This window comes from Neophocaena asiaeorientalis, unplaced genomic scaffold (genome assembly GCF_003031525.2).
Source record: "Neophocaena asiaeorientalis asiaeorientalis breed wild unplaced genomic scaffold, Neophocaena_asiaeorientalis_V1.1 scaffold345, whole genome shotgun sequence".
Lineage (NCBI taxonomy): Eukaryota > Metazoa > Chordata > Mammalia > Artiodactyla > Phocoenidae > Neophocaena > Neophocaena asiaeorientalis.
The window spans coordinates 3766024-3786470 of NW_020175181.1; the positions used below are offsets into that span (position 1 = coordinate 3766024).

General features: G+C 37.6%; 1 protein-coding gene across 1 annotated transcript in view; it reads right to left on the reverse strand.

The window, feature by feature from the left end:
* Nucleotides 1–20447, reverse strand: part of LOC112412741 (protein FAM228B) — a 30384-nt gene that overhangs the window by 7640 nt on the left and 2297 nt on the right. The window contains exons 3-7 of the mRNA XM_024764426.1: nucleotides 13555–13623; nucleotides 11908–12099; nucleotides 11161–11241; nucleotides 7865–7952; nucleotides 7614–7770 (exon numbers count right to left, since the gene is read on the reverse strand). Coding sequence (XP_024620194.1) covers nucleotides 7614–7770; nucleotides 7865–7952; nucleotides 11161–11241; nucleotides 11908–12099; nucleotides 13555–13623 — 587 coding nt within the window. The remainder of the gene's footprint in view (nucleotides 1–7613; nucleotides 7771–7864; nucleotides 7953–11160; nucleotides 11242–11907; nucleotides 12100–13554; nucleotides 13624–20447) is intronic.

Consider the following 20447-nt stretch of genomic DNA (forward strand, 5'->3'; position numbering starts at 1 on the left):
ACCGAAAAAAAAAAAAAAAAAAAAAAAGAATTAATGGAAAGGATCAGTCTGATCCTGATTTAGTCAGAATGAATCTTCCTAGAGAATGTGGATTTTGAAATATGTTTTGAGTAAAAGAAATCGGTATGGCAAACATTTAGATTAGGGTATAAAGCACTACTAACAAGAGGGAAAAAAGGATTTCCTGTGTTAATATATCTGAGAAGGACTAATGCAGTGCCCCATTTGTCTGCAGGAACATTCTTAGGCAAAGCTATCCTGGGGCAGAACCTTGAGATGAGAGTAAATACTAAGGGTACCAAACAATAATGAAAAGGTTGGATGAGAAGAGTATTATTGGATTAGACTTCTCAACTACCTCTCCTGCTCAGAGCAAACTAAAAGTAGGGACAGGAATGTCCTTAGTCAAGGAATCCAATGGCTTCCTCTCAGTTCTCTGTATTTGGCATAGTGCCTGATCCTTCTTGTCACCCTTTCCTCTCCTGATATCTGTGGCAAATCACAGACTGCTTCTTCTGTCTCCTTTTCTTCTTCCCAGCTCCTAAACTTTATAGCACAACCTTTCATCTCAGTATTTTTCTTTTTCCCAGTATTCTCTCCTCAGCCTATCTAATCCATTCTTATGCTTTTACTCTCATTTCCAAAGTGAACAACTCTTTAATTTAGTTCTCCAACCTCAAATCCCCTTCTCTCTTGAGCTGTTGCCTCACTTTTCCAACAACCTGTAATACATCTTTACTTGAAAGGACTACCAGTATATAAAACTCAGTATGAACAAAACTGAACTCATCAATTGCATTTCTGTATCTGCTCCTCCTATGTTCCATCTTCTGCTGATAGCATCTCCAATCTTCCAGTGACCTAGATTTATATAGCAGGGTCTTTGGCCTCCCCCTCTCCCTGCTCATTACTTCATTAGTCCATGAAACAAGCACTTTATGCCACTCAATTACTATCCTCAAGGTAATTACAGTACAAGATATATATATATGTATATATATGAACAAAAAATATACTGTATATAGTAATGGCTGACTAGCAGCTCTGAAGCAGTGATCTTCAAGCAGTTTTGTTTATATACTCCTTAAAAGAGTTTTGAAAAACCACATAACCCCTTGAACATTTTAAAGGTGATACCTACAATTTTTCATTGCAAGTTTAAATAAGTTTATATCTTAATAGATTTTTTAAAATATCAAATATTCATTAAGATAAAATGAGTATTGGCCTTACAAGCAATGAAAATTTTAGGATACTATGTGATAAGATAGATTTAAACCACCATATTAAATAAAACACACCAAATCTGAAAGCAATCACAAAAAACTGTTATTAGAGGATCATAGCTATTATATTTTGAAATTCTGACAGTACCAGAAAACATTCCAGCTATATTTAAAAGAAGCATCAGGACTTCCCTGGTGGTGCAGTGGTTAAGAATCTGCCTGACGGGGCCTCCCTGGTGGCGCAGTGGTTGAGAGTCCGCCTGCCGATGCAGGGGACATGGGTTCGTGCCCCGGTCCAGGAAGATCCCACATGCCATGGAGCGGCTGGGCCCGTGAGCCATGGCCGCTGAGCCTGCGCGTCCACAATGGGAGAGGCCACAACAGTGAGAGGCCCGCATACCGCAAAAAAAAAAAAAAAAAAAAAAAAGAATCTGCCTGACGATGCAGAGGACACGGGTTTGAGCCCTGGTCTGGGAAGATCCCACATGCTGTAGAGCAACTAAGCCTATGCGTCACAACTACTGAGCAACTAGAGAAAGTCCACACACAGCAATGAAGACCCAACGCAGCCAAAAATAAATATATATATATATATTTTAAATTTAAAAATAAATTAAATAAAATAAAAGAAGCATCACTAAATTATACAGCTTTAGCTACTCCAAATTCAAAGCAACCCAACACAGACCAAGTACCCTGATTCTGTAGCATGCCTTTAAATCAATCAATTAATCAGTTAATTAAAGTAAAATAAAATATATATGACAGGGAAATACAGAAAGACCTGTTGGTTAAGTTTTCTTGCTTCATCATTAAAGGAAGTCTCTCAAAAGCCAGTATTTTTATTTGTCCCTTTATTTGGTACCTTAAAATTTTTTATAACCAGGTTGAAAGATATGCCTCTCTTTTAAAAAGTGGGATAAGAAGTCATATGAATGCAGGCTTGTTCTCAGGCAGATCAACTTTTGGAAAGAGTACATATAGACTTCAGAATCTGGAAGTTGAGACCCTTAAGACTATCCGTGCCTACGTACACCTTGGTAAGTCTTTTCAAGCTGTTACTGTATATTTTGAAATTCACAATTTGAAATTCACTGCTTTGAGGGAATCCATTTACTTCAAACAACTAGACCCTGGATAGAATGTACCCTTTGAGGTGTCACTAGTCTTACAAGAAAAGGAGGGGGTCTTTAAGAAAAAAACACACACACAAATGTAGTAGACGCTAGAGGTGTGGGAACTTACGGCTATAATGGTGGGCAGCAAGGGCAGGTGGAATAACAGATAATAATCCCTGAGGGCAGATGCCAATAACAGAGCTAACAGAATACTGAGCCCTGTCTATGCCAGCTGTAAGGTGGGGACACTACACTTGAGACTGCCACACTGAGCCTAGACATTTGAAGGGAGCTGGTTAGGCCCAGGTTGATGGCATCCCAGCTACTGGCAGAGGCAGAAACAGAAGCAAATCATCTGTGTAGATAGAAAAGTTTCCCCAATTTAGGTCAATAGCACACTCAAAGATAAACTGAACTCACAAATAAAATTCACTAAGCATACGAGAAAGCAAACCATTATAAATGAGAATCAGCAGAGAAAAACAAAAGAATTATTAGCATCCACCCAAAATACAGAATTTGGAATTATCAAATATAGAATGTAGAATGGCAATATATAAAATGTTTAAAGAAATAAATTATCCAATCACCAAGACTAGAAAACAAGAAGAGCCTATCAGGAATGAAGAAGCATATGGGGTGGGTAAGGGGAGAAAATTTCAGAAATTAAAATTTTAATATTCAACACAGTGAAAAGAGAATAGTAAACTGGAAAATATATCCAAAGGAATTACCAAAGGTGATGGAAAATATGAAAGAGGTATTAAAAGTATTAATATATAAGATATTTACATATGATATATACAAAGACTAATATTTAGTACAAGGGCTCAGATAAGCCAGTCTTCCCCAAACATACTAGCCTCCACGAGAGTGGAGCAATGTGATATACAGAGAAAAATCCAGAAAATCATCCAAAGAAAACATTTTCCTTACCATATTAGTCATCTCCAGAACCTTCCTGAGGATGAAAATAAATACTGCAATTGGAACCTGCCATGTGCCCATTATTAGTTCACTATAAAATCAATATTCTCAATATCATCACCTTCGCATACAACCTGAGTTCAATCTGTCATGAACAGATTCCTGGTTTGGGTGGACCCTACCTAACTACTAGAGTTAGGCTTATGATTCTCAAAGACAATGAAAAAAAGTAGAAAGCCCATTCTTTCAGAATTCTGTCTTAAGGTTTATTTCTGTTTTATTTAACATTTACAGTGCCATTTATAGCAAATTTTTTTAAAAATAAGAAAATTTAATATTAGAGTTCTGCTTCCATTTAAGGATGAATCAACACTGGTTCACAAAATGTAACAGATGTACCACACTAATGCAAGATGTTAACAGAGGAAACTAAAGTGGGGAATGGGGAGGACAGAATATACAGAAATTCTCTTTCTGCTTAAATTTTTGATAAACTTAAAACTGCTCTTAAAAATAAAGCCTAATAATTAAAAACAAAAGATATCAGCTAAAACTTTAATGAATGCTTAAAGGCCAAGTGTGGGCTAGCATGTCATTTTGGAATAGCTGGGGACCTCATACAAGAAGTGTTTACACTCATGAGCAAGCTCTTTTCCATGGGCCTGCACCAGGTGCTAACAAGAAAGACTGGGCACGGAGCAGAAAACCAGAGAAAACCCCCATCAGTGGCAAAGATATGCAGGAAGAGATTGACAGTGCTAGGTAAACAAGTGCCCTTCCCACTTTCCTGGATCCTTCCCCCTTACAAAGCAAAGCATTAAGCTGCTGGCGTAAGGGAAGCAAACTCTTTTTCCCCCAGGGTGATAAGCAAAGATCTAGTGCTTTTGGGAGAGGAGTAAAAGCAAACTCTATCTACCTCTGGAGGAGGGATGAGAAAACCTCTTATATCCAGGACAGACTTAAGGCTCTATTGTTACTAAGATAGGGATAGGAGTAAAAACCCTATGTCCCAGGAGGAGGTGCAAGAAATTGCCTGTGCCCAGAATCCTATACTTAAACCCAGCAGAGGTAGGCTACTATTGGAAGAGGGGCAGGAAACTACCATCCAAGAACAACCACAGACATAAGATAGTGTTTGGGTGCTACAGGGAGAAGAGAAAGGAACTCTAAGAAAACCCTACTTCTGAGGCTCAAGTATATAGGGCTTGCCTAAAACTGAGGCTACGATAAAGAAAACAGAGAACATTCCTTTACCTCCCTCTTTGAGCCTACCAACAAGCAACAGCAGAATATTTCTGGCGGGGGCTTCCCTGGTGGTGCAGTGGTTAAGAATGCACCTGCCAATGCAGGGGACGCAGGTTCGAGCCCTGGTCTGGGAAGATCCCACATGCCGCGGAGCAACTAAGCCCGTGTGCCACAACCACTGAGCCTGTACTCTAGAGACCATGCTCCGCAACAAGAGAAACCACTGTAACGAGAAGCCCATGCATCACGACGACGAGTAGCCCCCACCTGCTGCCAACTAGAGAAGGCCCGCGCACAGCAACAAAGACCCAACACAGCCAAAAATAAATTAACTAATTAAAATAAATTTTAAAAAAAAAGAATACTTCTGGGATGAAGCAAGACCATGGAGACACTTCACTCCCTCCACCTCTGTGATGCAGCCTTGCAGGGACAGCCAAAAACTGAGGAGGGCACAGGAACACCTGAGAAAACCCCTCAGGTACCCCAGCCCCTACCCTAAGCACAAGGTAACAAAAGCCCACCACTAGAGGCATCTGAAGTCTGTGATGCACTGAAAGTAACAATAGCAATAATAATACCTAAACCCAGCTCAATTTCTGACTAGGTAAGCCCAATACTCCACACTAATGCCTGACAGAAGAAAAAGCATATTCATTTCTAGACATAAATATTCACTGTGTACTATTCTACCTCTAATGCCTAGCATTCAATTAAAACTTACAAGACATGCCAAAAAAAAGCAAGACAAAATATCCCACTGTCAAGAGATAAAGCAGTCAACAGAACCAGATTCAGAATGAACCTGAGTTGGAACTCTCAAATGAGGAACTTAAAATAACTATGATTAATATGTTAAAGAGTCTAGTGGAAAGATGAACAATATGAATGAGCAGATGGAGGATTTTTAGGAAAAATTAAACCTATGTGAAAAAAATCAAATGGAAATACTAGAAATAAAAATCATCACATCAGAAATGCAAAATTCCTCTGATCGTCTCTTCAGTATGTAAGACAAAGCTGAGGAAAGGTTCATTTGATGGTGATCAATAGATGGGACAGAGCTGAGGAGAGACTCAGTGAACTTAAAGATAGGTGGGTAGAAACTGTCCAACTGAAATACAAGAAGAAAAAATACATAAATAATTAAAAACAGAGTATCTAAGAACTAAGGGACAATATCAAGTGGTCTAACAGACATAGAACTGGAGCCTCAGAAAGGAAAAAAAAAAAAGAAGAATAGAACTAAAAATAGAACTACCATATGACCTAGCATTTCCACTCCTGGGTATCCGAAAAAAACAAAAGCATCCCAATGTTCACAGCAGCAGTATTTACAATAGCCAAAATATACAGTCAACCTAAGTGTCCGTCAACAGATCAATGAGTAAAGAAGATGTGATACACACACACACACACACACACACACACACACACACACACACACAAAGGAATACTACTCAGCCTTGAAAAAAGAATGAAAATTTGCCATTTGCAACAACATGCATGGATTTGGAGGGTATTATGCTTAGTGAAATAAGTCAGACAAAGAAAGACAAATATGGTATGATATCATTTACAGGTGGAATCTAAAAAATAAAACAGGGGCTTCCTTGGTGGCGCAGTGGTTAAGAATCCGCCTGCCAATGCAGGGGACACAGGTTCAGGCCCTGGTCCAAGAAGATCCCACATGCTGCGGAGCAACTAAGCCCATGCGCCACTACTACGGAGCCTGTACTCTAGAGCCCACGAGCCACAACTACTGAGCCCACGTGCCACAACTACTGAAGCCCGTGCACCTAGAGCCTGTGCTCTGCAACAAGAGAAGCCACTACAATGAGAAGCCCAAGCACCGCAACGAAGAGTAGCCCCCACTCGCCGCAACTAGAGAAAGCCTGCGTGCAGCAACGAAGACCTGACCCAACACAGCCAAAAATAAATTAATTAATTAATTAAAAAATAAATCAAACTAGTAACTATAACAACAACAACAAAAAGAACAGACTCACAGATACAGAGAACAAACTAGTAGTTACCAGTGGGGAGAGGAAAGGGGAAGGGGCAAGTTAGGAGTAGGGGAGTAAGAGGTAAAAACTACTATGTATAAAATAAATAAGCTGTAAGGATATTTTTGTATAGCCAATATTTTATAATAACTATAAATGGAGTATAACTTTTAAAAATTGTGAATCACTGCACTGTGCATCTGAAAAACTTATATAATATTGTACATCAACTATACTTAAGTTAAAAAAAACACGGGGGAGAGATAAACTGGGAGACTGGGATTGACATATATACACTACTATATATAAAATAGATAACTAATAAGAACCTACTGTATAGCACAGGGAACTCTTCTCAATACTCTGTAATAACCTATATGAGTAAAGAATCTAAAAGAAGAGTGGATATATGTATAACTGATTCACTTTGCTACACAGCAGAAACTAACAACTTTTTTTTTTTTTTTTTGCGGTACGCGGGCCTCTCACTGCTGTGGCCTCTCCCGTTGCGGAGCACAGGCTCCGGACGCGCAGGCTCAGCGGCCATGGCTTACGGGCCCAGCTGCTCTGTGGCATGTGGGATCTTCCTGGACTAGGGCATGAACCCGTGTCCCCTGCAACGGCAGGCGGACTCTCAACCACTGCGCCACCAGGGAAGCCCTAACACAACATTTTAAATCAACTATACTCCAATAAATTTTTTAAAAAACCACACAGGAAGAATGGGGCATAAGAAATATCTGAAGTGATAACAGCCTAGAATTTCCCCCCAAATAATGAAATACATCAAACCACAGATACAAGAATCTCAGTGAACCCTAAGTAGGATCAAACAAAAAGAAAGGGGAAAAAACACCTACACACATCATAGACTAGCTAATGAAAACCAAAGACAAAGAGAAAATGTTGAAAGTACCCAAGAAAAGAAACATCACATACAGAGGAACAAAGACAAGAATTACAGTAGCCTTCTCATTGAAAATTGAAATAGTTTTTAAAAATCATAATTATGACAAAATATATATCACTGTCTCAAGAAACAGTTTTCAAATTCGAAGAGGTTCCATAATTTCTATCATACTAACCATTACCTGCTCCTTTTACAAAATTCACTCTCTATGTACTTTGTAGGCAGTTTAAGCCACTCATTTGGAGTCATAAAGTGCCTTGAATTAGAAATTCCTGGAAATCTGGAATGCAGTTTGGCCTTCTCAACCTCTTTAAATTCTCTCATTGTAAATATTCTGCCTGTAGGAAGATGAGCAACCTAAATTAGCATCCTTAAATGCAACTCCCATTGCTCTTGGGTTATGAAACCACATAACAATTAGAAACTAAGTACCAGTCTCACACTGAAGAAGAATTCGTTTTCCATCGTCTTTGTCATATTGTGCCTTTTTCAAAGGGTCACGAAATGGTGGGATGGTAACCTACAAGAAAAACACTTCTTTGAGGACTGGGTTCCAGCTCTTTTTCAGTCTATTCTAAGCATCCATGCCAAGCTCTTATGCCAGAATAATCAAGATTACAGCATCTACAAACTAACAGCAATCTAATTATTATATATATTTAACACATTACAAAGAGATGGCAGCACTCCAATACAACTCCTAACAAGGCCCTTCAGCCAAAGAAGCATGGTTAGCTCTTGTTTTAATAGCCTTTTCAAATCACTATGGATATTCTTTTTAGATATCAATACTATACCCAAACTCAACAAGTGGCAGCTTCTTAAAGGTCAGTTATGATATAGAATCTGAAACCATATCAATGAATTATTCAAACTCTGCTACATTAAAATCCATTGGTCCATCTTGAACTTGAACTCTGAATGAATCTTTCATCCATATCATGAATTGGTTGTTTAGAGAAAATTAGACCACTGAGTTATGTGAGGTCTTCCAAATGTTAATACATTTCATTATACAATAATCACATTCATTAATATCATCACCAGTCTCATCAGTAAAGTCTTTGAGTATTGGAACACTGTCACACATGATGGTCAGTATGGTATTTCAAAAATTCAAATTTTTGTTTGAAAGTTCACATTTTATCACTGGCAACAAATATTGTCAGCTGTTTTTTTTGAAGTGACAGACTCACTTCATTAATTTTCCAGAAACTGTCTACCAAACACCCAAGACTTAATAAACATAGTCTGTAAGTCATTCTTTCAAGTAAAAATGATATTCCATGAAAAAAAATCAGCCAGTTCAGCTCACAATTCAAACAATCATACTGTATTTCAGTATGCAGAAATGCTCTTTGCATACCTCCCATTTCATCACAGAATATTAAAAAGATGTGTAGAAAAGACCAAGACTTGGAGGGGAGGAATGAATTAGGAGTTTCGAATTAGCAGATACAAACTACTACATAGAGTAAAACAGATAAACAACAAGGTCCTATTGTATAGCACAGAGAATTATATTCAATATCTTGTAATAAACTATAATGGAAAAGAATCTGAAAAACTAAAAAACCAAATCACCTTGCTGAACACTAGGAACTAACATTGTAAATCAACTATACTTCAATTAAAAAAGGGGGGAGTAAGACTTAATAAAATTAATAATTTTTTTACTGTTTGATCAAGGACATTAAGTGAAATTGAATTTTTTTTTTTTTTACTGTGAGTGCATGACAGTGAAGAATATGAGTACAGTACCAGTATAATTTGGTAACACTGACTTAAGTAGCTCTAAGGTACTAGCAGTTTTACCCAACACTGCTTTTGTACCATCAGTGCAAATGTCAACACAATGAAAAAGGCAAATAAAATTGGCACTATTATGAAAAGTTTTGGCCTAATGGACCCCCTAGAAGGGTTTTGGGGCTGTCAAAGGTCTATGAACCTCACTTTGAGAACTGCTGCTATAACCTCAAAGTGCTCAGCTTACCTTAAGAGGTCACCTATCAGCTTCATTTAGAGCGGCAACATGGTGAAAGAACAGAATGGAATTCTGGTATACAAAAGATCTGGTTTCAGGCTTCCCTAGTGGTGTAGTGGTTGAGAATCCGCCTGCCAATGCAGGGGACACAGGTTCGAGCCCTGGTCCGGGAAGATCCCACATGCCGCGGAGCAACTAAGCCCATGTGCCACAACTACTGAGCCTGCACTCTGGAGCCCGCGAGCCACAACTACTGAAGCCCGCATGCCTAGAGCCCGTGCTTCGCGACAAGACAGACCACTGCAATGAGAAGCCCGTGCACCACGCCGAAGAGTAGCCCCTGCCGCAGCAAGAGAAAGCCCGCACACAGCAACGAAGACCCAACACAGCCAAAAATTAAATAAATAAATTTATTTTATAAAAAAGATCTGATTTCAAATCCCAATTCTAACCCTTACCAGGTATGCTACTAGTTAGTACGTCTAAGGATCTAACTCTAAACTCTCAGTTTAACTCTGACCTATAAAAATAGGGACAATAGCACATACACACACCCTAATTTGGGGAAAAACTTAAAAGACCTGCTTTGCCCTACAACTACCAGCAGTTTAAAATGTCTATGATTCAAGGTAGGTTTTTTGTTTTATTTTCTTTAATAATATCCACTATTAGCAAAAGTGTGGAAAAAATAGATTCTTGGGAGGAGGTACAAATTTATATAATCATTCTGGAGGACAATTTCATGATATGAATTAAAATCATGCATAATTTTTAACCCAGCAATTCTACTTCTAGCAACTTATCCAATGGAAAAAAATTAAGAAATAAATAGTTACAGGGATGTTCATCATAATGTCATTTATAATAACAGGTAAAAAACAATCTAGAGGTTCAAAATAAGGAATATGTTAAAAAAGAAAAAAAGATGGTATAGCAAGATAGTATATGTGTTTAGAAACATACCCGTACTCTGCTACTTACAGCTGTGTAACCCTGGACAAGTAACTTAACCTGCCCGTGCCTCACTTGCCTTATTTGTAAATTAGCAATGAATGCTGAAATAAAGTGAAAAGAAATCTTAACATTTGGTTAAGCTCTCAATGCAAGTTAGCTATTAATAACAGAATACCATGTATTGATTACAATTGTATATTTACATTTATTGACAAAGAAAGAAAGCAAATCATAAACTACTGAGAAAAAAAGATTTTAAAACCTAATGTGTGGTATGATCCCATTCTTGTTAAATAAAAATGTGTACATATACCTACCCATAGAAAGAAGTCGTTTTTTTTTTTTTTAATTGAAGTATAGTTGGTTTATAATTAGAAAGAAGTCCTGAAGAATATACAGAAAAATGTTCATGAGTTCATTCTGGGTAATGGAATTGTGAGTGGTCTCTTATTCTTTATTTTAAAATTGATTTTCTCATTTGTATATCATAAAAATATATTACTTTTGTAACAAATTTAAAAGTCTGAAATTTTTTAACATTATCTATCACCCAATTATTATACAGTATTTTCAAATTTTACAGAGGCTTAATTTACTTTGGACTTTGGCTTTTTTGTTCCTTTCTAAGATATGGAGATGGGACATGATTCTTTTTTTTTTTTTTTTTTTTTTTTAACATGATTCTTAAGATTTTACTGCATTCGTTGGAAATCACTAAAGGACTACTTATATATTAGGACTGCTCAAAAAAACAAACCACATAATACCAAAGTTAAAATTAGAAATCTACCTTCAGAAAATTCGGGTCCTCTTTGTTCATGTAAAAAGGATTATATTCTTTTGGATCATAATGCTCTATAAATGCATTTCCCTATAGGAAGGAAATAAAACCACACATAAGAACAAGCAGTCCATAATTAATTTTGAGCATAACAGGACTCAAGAGTCAAACACACAGTTCCACTCTTATGCTTTGAAATGGCATCAATGACAAATGCAAAAGGGAAGGGAAGACCAAATTGGAAATTAAATTTAATGTATTTAAGTAAGAAATATTATAGTGATAGAAGGAATCTACTTAAAATTTGCAAGATTTTAATAAAGGATGTTGGAACACTAAAAGATACAGGAATTTGTTTTTACGTACTTAATATTCAAACATCTCAGAGCTCTTAAAAATGCCAGAACAGAAATATTTTATAGCTTTATAAATAATCAAGTTCCAGAATAAAGAACAAAAAATTCAAAACAACATATATCTTGAACCTAGAGTCCAATTTTTAAAAATTGGTATATAAAATTAACAATTACATAGGAGAAAGAAAGAAAAATTATTCTAATGTACACATTTAAATTCAGACCTAACCCTTTCCCTCCATCCTTTCCACATGCCCTGGATTTAAGAATAGTATGTGCTATAACGGAGTACAGATTACATATATACAGAATTGGGAAGGGCAGGCTGTTTGCATGATTATAAATAAAGATAACTATAGCTTTTAAAGCAACTGAAAAAAGTAATAAATGATCTTAGTACCTTTTTATTTACGTATTTTAAAAAAGCATCTAATTCCTCTTGTCTCCTTTTTTTAATCTTCTTATGTGAAGCAACATTTTCTATAATTTTCTTCTGGAGAGGATCTGCCACATGATCAACCCATCTTTTATGTAATATTTCTTTTTTTCTTGCATTTAAGAAGTCATGATGCTTTAAATACTTACCTAGTGCCTAGTAAACAGTGATAGGAAAGACAAATATATTATCTTAAAGTTTTCTTGTTCCAAATTTTAAACTTAATTTATATTCATAAGAATAACCCACAAAATCATCCATTAATTAAATCATTTGGTTGGCTTCTGTGTGACACACACAATACTGGAAACAAAGAATACATGAATAAATTAGACAACATGCCTGCTCTCCCTAGAAGACAGACAACAAAACAAATCTACAAAACAACAGGAGGAGGGACCATGTAGCAAGAGATATATGGGGTTCAAACAGATACTAGTATACCAGTGTTCACTGCATCATTACTCACAATAGCCAAAAGGTGGAAACAACTCCAGTGTTCATCAACAGATGAAGGTATAAACAAAATGTGGTACATACGTATAATGGAATATTATACAATCATAAAAAGGAGTGAAGTTCTGACACATGCTACAACATGGATGAACCTTAAAAGCAATATGCTAAGTGAAATATGACAGACACAAAAGGATAAATATTGTAGGATTCCACTTATATGAAATGTCTAGAATAGGCAAATTCATAGAGACAGAAAATAAATTAGATGTTACCAGAGGTTTGCGGAAGGAGAGCTGGGAAGTTACTACTTAATGACTACAAAGTTTTGGTTGGGGTGATGAAAAAGGTTTAGAAATACATAGTGGTTATGGTTGCTCAACAGATAAATGTAATTAATGTCACTGAATTGTACACTCAAAAATGGTTAAAAAGCAAATTTTATGTTATATATATTTTACAATAGAAAAATGAAATTTTTTAAAAGATTTCCAAATTGGTAGACATTTGGGATGGGCCTTAAAGAACAGAGTTATCTAGGAAGAAAAGGAATGACACAGAATGAGGAAGAAGAATATTCTATGGAGGGAATTCCCTGGGGGTCCAGTCATTAGGACTCCACACCTTCACTGCCGAGGGGCCGAGTTCAATCCCTGGTCAAGGAACTAAGATCCCACAAGCCGCACAGCACAGCCAGAAAAAAAAATAAGAATACCTAGTGACTCCACAGAAGCCCCACTAACATGAAGGAACAAGTGAGTAGGAGGAAACTCTTATAAGGTATCTATAAAAGAGTCCTCACAAAGTATAGGAAGAGAGGAACTAAATTAAAGCAATCTCAGAGCTCTTTTAAGTTCAATCCTAAAGGCTAATGAGTGTTTTAATTGTTTTCTATATTTTCTAAAATTTTTTTTTTTTTTTGGCGGTACGCGGGCCTCTCACTGTTGTGGCCTCTCCCGTTGGGGAGCACAGGCAGCGGCTTGTGGGATCCTCCCAGACCAGGGCACAAACCCGTGTCCCCTGCATCAGCAGGCGGACTCTCAACCACTGCGCCACCAGGGAAGCCCCCTAAAATTTTTATAATGACAATGTACTACATCTGAAATGGAAAAACAAAATTTAATTTTTGAGACACATTCTGCAGCCAATTCTTACCTTAATTATATAATTTTCTCTGTATAATATTGATTGAATAGCTGCATCAATATCTTCTTCAGCTAATGCCTAAAATGACAGAATGACATTTTGAAAATCAAATATTTGAAAATTAAATTATTAATACTACCTAGACTCATAATATTTTTTTTTTTGACTCATAATATTTTATGTGACATACATATCCCTGGAAAGTTCTCTATAAATCCAATTTTTCTACTTCAAATCATATCATTAGTACTTTTTGAAGAGGATTTGAATCTTTCTGCTCTCAGCTACAGTTCATTCTAGGGAAAAAATAACTCAGATCACAGACATTTTGAGTCCCAATATGGTCAAATGACTTCGCCCAGACACACATGGTAGGTAAAACCCATCTTTTTTCACATCCTATAAAGTGATACAATCAGGCCTCTATTTGAATTCATTTACTCTGAATGAATTCTATTTGAATTCATTTAGTCATTATAGCTATCAAATATTAATACTTTTTATGAACAAGCCACATTTTCAGTATTTTAAAGCAACACAATCTTCAGGAAATAGCTCATAAAATTAAATTTTTCCATTTTCATAACAAATTTTCCACAATTAAACATGTCAGAAAATGCAAGAGGTTGATTTCTAGCATACATGTGAATGTAATTAACATCACTGACTTACACACTTAAAAATAGTTAAAAAGAGTAAATTTTATGATATAATTTTTCCACAATGGAAAAAATGATTAATAATAAAAGAGTCCCAAAGTGGACATTTGGGATGGGCCTTTGAAATCCTCTCATAATTACACAAAAATAAAATATTCTCAAATTAACTGTCATTGGAATTGTCTTCACTTCCACTACCCTTGTTTTCCAGAATAGATGAGTAAAATCTAAAAATCTAAGAACTAACCCTCCCCATTAACACACAAGGAAATTAAGGCTCAAGGGAGTTAAGCAACAACCAGAAGCCTAGAAAATCCTGCACTGAGCCCAGAATTCAAACTCAAATGTATCTAACTTCAAATTCATTTTCTTTGTTCTTTCTGCCTCACAGAGTTGCTATTCCTAGCAAATCTACTGCTGTCAAAACCAAGATGAGTACTGAAATATTAAAACCACCACCTGAAGACACTGGAGACTGACCCAGAGCAGGAAGAAACTAAAGGGTAGTCAACACTTGGAAAAACAGAACAGCACTGGAAAAGTTTTCAGTTCTTTATGGACTTTTGTCTAACAGCAGGCCTCAGTCATAGCTAAACAAGGTAGCTCAAACGCAGACAGAAATACACAGTTTTACAGATTCAATAATTAGAAGACAGAGTTCAGGGCAACCATAGCAGCAGGAAAATGAAGAGGAGAAATACCTGAAAGGAGTAAGCCATAGACAGAATGCCACAAATTCTGCAGACCAAATCTCTGGCAGACCCTTGAACTACATAAGAACAAAGCAGACTCCGTGGAGCCCAGCTAAAGCTAAAAAAGACTAAACAGTGATTTCACCTGCTGCCAACTGCAGGAGAGACAAAGTTCATAGTTCGTGTTCAGGCAAGTTAACTGCCTGCTAAAACAAAAACTCAGTATTAATCAGAGGAACATAACAGAATCCAGACCCTTTACAATGTATCTCTCATAATGTCCAAAATCACTAGACAAATAGGAAAACGTGACCCTTACACAGAAATACAATCAACTGGAGATCAACTCTGAGATGGCCCATATGTTGGAATTAGCAGACAAGGATTCTAGGTCAACTATTATAGCTATGTTTAAGAAGTTATAGGAAAATATGCTCATAATGAATGAATAGAAAACCTCAGCAGAAAAATAGAGACTGAAAAATAACCAAGTGGAAAATACAGTTCTTAAATTTAAAAAACAAACAAACTTAAATGGGCTTAACAGCAGATTGAAGATGACATAAAAAGAGTCAGTGAACTTGAATTCAAATCATTAGAATTTATCCAATCTGGGAAACAGGAAGAAAAAAGACTGGAAAATGAATAGAGTTGTAGCAACTTATGAGACAATAGCAAAAGGTTCAACAAGTTGATAACTGGAGTCCTAGAAATGATAAATAAAAGAATGGAATAGGAGAAGAAAGTAAGTTAGGAAGGAAGATAGAATAAGAGAGAACAGATTTATCCTCCTACCTTAAAAAAAAAAAAAGTTAAACAACAGTTCAAGACACTGGACATCAGGCTATGAAGGACAGTGGCCCCTGAGATACAGAACACAAGGTGAGCCTTAAAATAGCTCATTAGAGCCTGGAGAGAATTTCCAGACTGTGGCACAGAGAGGAGGAAATCAGGTGGAATCCACCCGTCTCCCTGAAATGAGCAGGGGAGCTAGGAGTCTGGGGAGGCCAGGGTAGCTACAGTTCATAGAGCACAGTACCAGAGGGAAGAAAGTCATACAGAGAAAGAGCTTTGGGGATCTGCAGAGAATTAGATCTGTAGAGGGTCCCCCTTGCGTCTTCAGGTGAATGCTGAACACTATATGCATGTGGGGAAACTACCCAAAGAAACACTGGGCAAAGAAGTACCTGAAAGGATTAGGGGAACAATCCCTAGAGGTCACACAACCCCAGGAGTTATTCCTCTTAACATCAGCCAGGGTGACAAATTTTATGGTGCATAAAACAGAGATGAGTACTTAGAGGGGTTTTACAAAATAAGTACTAAAGCAAAATTGGCCATACACTAAATGATACTACAGTTCTGTCTAACAAAGCTTGGTGGCAAGACATGAAAAAAATCAGACTGTGTCCAAGTAACTTAACCGCATACCAGAACAAAGCTCAGCATATTTATTGGAAATCAAAGATATCCAGCACTCAACAAGGAAAAATTCACATCTGGCATCCAATTAAAAACATCACCAGGCATACAGGTCATGGAAGAAACCTAAATGTCCATCGACAGACGAATGGATAAAGAAGTTGTGGTACATATATATAATGGAATTATTACTCAGCCATAAAAAGGAACAAAATTGAGTCATTTGCTGAGACGTGGATGGACTTAGAGACTGCCATACAAAATGAAGTAAGTCAGAAAGAGAAAAACAAATATCGTATATTAACGCATGTATGTGGAACCTAGAAAAATGGTACAGATGAACCAGTTTGCAGGGCAGAGGTTGAGACACAGATGTAGAGAACAAACGTATGGACACCAAGGGGGGAAAACCGTGGTGGGGTGGGGATGGTGGTGTGCTGAATTGGACGATTGGGATTGACATGTATACACTGATGTGTATAAAACTAATGACTAATAAGAACCTGCAATATAAAAAAACAAACAAAAAAAAAACAACTAATACTAAACTTTCTTTGGGTTATTTGTATGGAAATATGTTTATATAAATGTTTCAGACATTACATGAAATTTCTAAAAATCTTATATGTTCTGGTATAATGTTATAAGTCATAATTCTAGTTATTACTTTAAAATGTATATCTCAGAAATTAAAAAAAAAAATCACCAGGCATATAAAGAAGCAGGAAAATTTGATTAATGAAAAGACTCAATCAAAACTACCCCAGAGGAGACTTCCCTTGTGTTCCAGTGGCTAAGACTCCATGCTCCCAATGCAAGGGGCCTAGGTTTGATCCCTGCTCAGGGATCTAGATCCCACATGCTGCAACTAAGAGTTTGCAGGCCACAACTAAAGATCCCACATGCTGCAACTAAGGATCCCACACCCAGCAACGAAGACCTGGTGCAGCCAAATAAATATTTTTTTAAAAAACTACCCCAGAAATGACACAGATTATATAATTATTAGACAAAGACATTAAAATAGTTCATAAGTGCAGGAAGCTAGACGAAACAGCAGATGTTTTGAGACACAGAAGATTTTTTAAAAGGCCCCCTAAAAACTTAAGGGATAAAAACCACAATGTCTGAAATGAAAAATACAACAGACAGGATTATTAACAGACTGGGTATTACAGAAGAAATGATTAGTAAAGTTAAAATCATAATAGAAGCTGTCCAAAATGAAATGCAGGGAGGAAAAGTATGAAAAAGTTTAACAGATAATCAGTGGGCTATGGGATAGCTTTAAGCAGGCGATTAAACATGTAATTTTATTTCCCAAAAGGAGAAGGGATGGGGTAGAAAAAATATTTTAAGAAACAATGGCTGAAATTTTTCCAAATGTGTTGGGAACTATACGCTCACTGATACTAGAGGTTCAATGAACTCTAAGCAGTAGAGAAACTGGAACCTTCATACATTGCTGATGAGAATGTAAAATGGTACAGCCACTGTTGGAAACAGTAGGCAGCTCCTCAAAAAGTTAAACACAGAATTACCATATGACTTAGCAATTCCATTCCTAGGTTATATACCCAAGACAGCTGAAAACATATGTTCACACAAAAACTTGTATACAATGTTCACAGCAGCATTGTTCATAATAGTCAAAAACCAGAAAAAATCCAACTGCCCATCCACTGATGAATGGATAAATAAAATGTGGTATATCCATATACTGGAGTATCATTTGGCCATAAAAAAGAATGAAGTGCTGATACATGCTACAACATGGATGAACCATGAAAACAGTATGCTAAGTGGAAGAAGTCAGACACAAAAGACCACATACTACATGATTCCATTTGTATACAATGTCCAGAATAGACAAATCTAAGAGAAAGTAGATTAGCAGTTGCCAGAGAACAAGGGAGAAGGGAATGGACAAGGACTGCTAAAGGGTATGAGTTTCCTTTTTGGGGTGATGAAAATGTTCTGGAATTAGAGAGATGATGGTTATACAACCTTGTGGATATACTAAAAACTACTGAACTGTACACGTTAAGGTAGTGAATTTTAAATTAAAAAATGCACGGGCTTCCCTGGTGGCGCAGTGGTTGAGAGTCCACCTGCCAATGCAGGGGACACGGGTTCATGCCCCAGTCCGGGAGGATTCCACATGCCACGGAGCGGCTGGGCCTGTGGGCCATGGTCACTGAGCCTGCGCGTCTGGAGCCTGTGCTCCATGATGGGAGAGGCCACAACAGTGAGAGGCCCGAGTACCGCAAAAAAAACAACAACAAGGACAACAAAAAAAACACACAATGAGGGACTCCCCTGATAGTCCAGTGGTAAAGAATCCGCCTTACAATGCAGGGGACGCGGGTTCGATCCCTAGTTGGGGAACTGGGATCCCACATGCCATAGGGCAACTAAGCTCGCGTGCCATAACTACTGAGCTTGCACACCTCAACTAGAGAGCCTGCGTGCCACAAACTACAGAGCCCACGCACCCTGGAGCCTGCATGCCGCAACTAGAGAAAACTTGCACGCCACAACTAGAGAGAAGCCCGCGCACCACCACAAAGATCCCACATACCTCAACAAAGATCCCACGAGCTGCAACTAGGACCTGACGCAGCCAAAAAATTTTTAATTTTTTTAAAACAGCACACAATGAAATGTGACTCTACATCTTTTGAAATGTGACTCTACATCTTTTAGAATGTCTCAAAAGACTACACCTACACACACACACATACACACACACACAGAGACTGTACCAAATGTTGGCTAGGATGTGAAACACTGGAACTCCAATACACTGCCAGTGCAAATATAAAATAATATAACTTTGGGCTTCCCTGGTGGCGCAGTGGTTGAGAGTCTGCCTGCCGATGCAGGGGACACGGGTTCGTGCCCCGGTCCAGGAAGATCCCACATGCCACAGAGCGGCTGGGTCCGTGAGCCATGGCCGCTGAGCCTGCGCATCCGGAGCCTGTGCTCCACAACGGGAGAGGCCACAACAGTGACAGGCCAGCGCACCAGAAAAATAAATAAATAAATAAATAATTTTGGAAAACAGTTGGCAGTTTCATAAAATATTACATTCATTTACCATATGACTTAGGCATTCTACAACTAGATGTTTACCCAACAGTAATGAAAATATATATCCATATAAAGACATGTACATGAATGTTCCTAACAGCTTTATTTATAAGAGCCAAAAACTGTAAACAACCCAAACGCCCAATGACAGAATAGACAAACTGGGGTATATAGCATTCAGAAAAAAAAAAAAAAAGGAACTAAGTACTGAAACATGAAACAACATGGATGAATTGCAAATTATACTGAGTGAAAGAAGCCTGACAAAAATAATACATAAGATTATATTTGTATAAAAAAATTTAAATGTAAAATAAACTATAGTGAGATTGGTTCAAGATCCAGAGTAGAAGGACGTGCTCTCACTCCCTCCTGAGAGAGCACCGGAATCACAACTAACTGCTAAACAATCATCAACAGGAAGACACTGGAACTCACCAAAAAAGATACCCCACATCCAAAGACAAAAGAGAAGCCACAATGAGACAGTAAGAGGGGCGCAATCACAATAAAATCAAATCCCATAACTGCTGGGTGGGTGACTCACAGACTGGAGAACACTTATACCACAAGAGTCCACCCACTGGAGTGAGGGTTCTGAGCCCCACATCAGGCTTCCTAACCTGGGGATCCGGCAACGGAAGGAGGAATTCGTAAAGACTCAGACGTTGAAGGCTAGCGGGATTTGACTGCAGGACTTTGACAGGACTGGGGAAAACAGAGACTCCACTCTTGGACCAGCCTAAGTGACCTCTGGGACAACATTAAAGGCAACAACATTCACATTATAGGGATCCGAGAAGGAGAAGAGAGAGAGAAAGGACCTGAGAAAACATTTGCAGAGATTATAGTTGAAAACTTCCCAAACATGGGGAAGGAAATTGCCACCCAACTCCAGGAAGCGTAGAGAGTACCATACAGGATAAACCCAAGGAGAAACACACTTGAGACACATAGTAATCAAATTGGCAAAAATTAAAGACAAAGAAAAATTATTGAAAGCAGCAAGGGAAAAACGACAAATAACATACAAGGG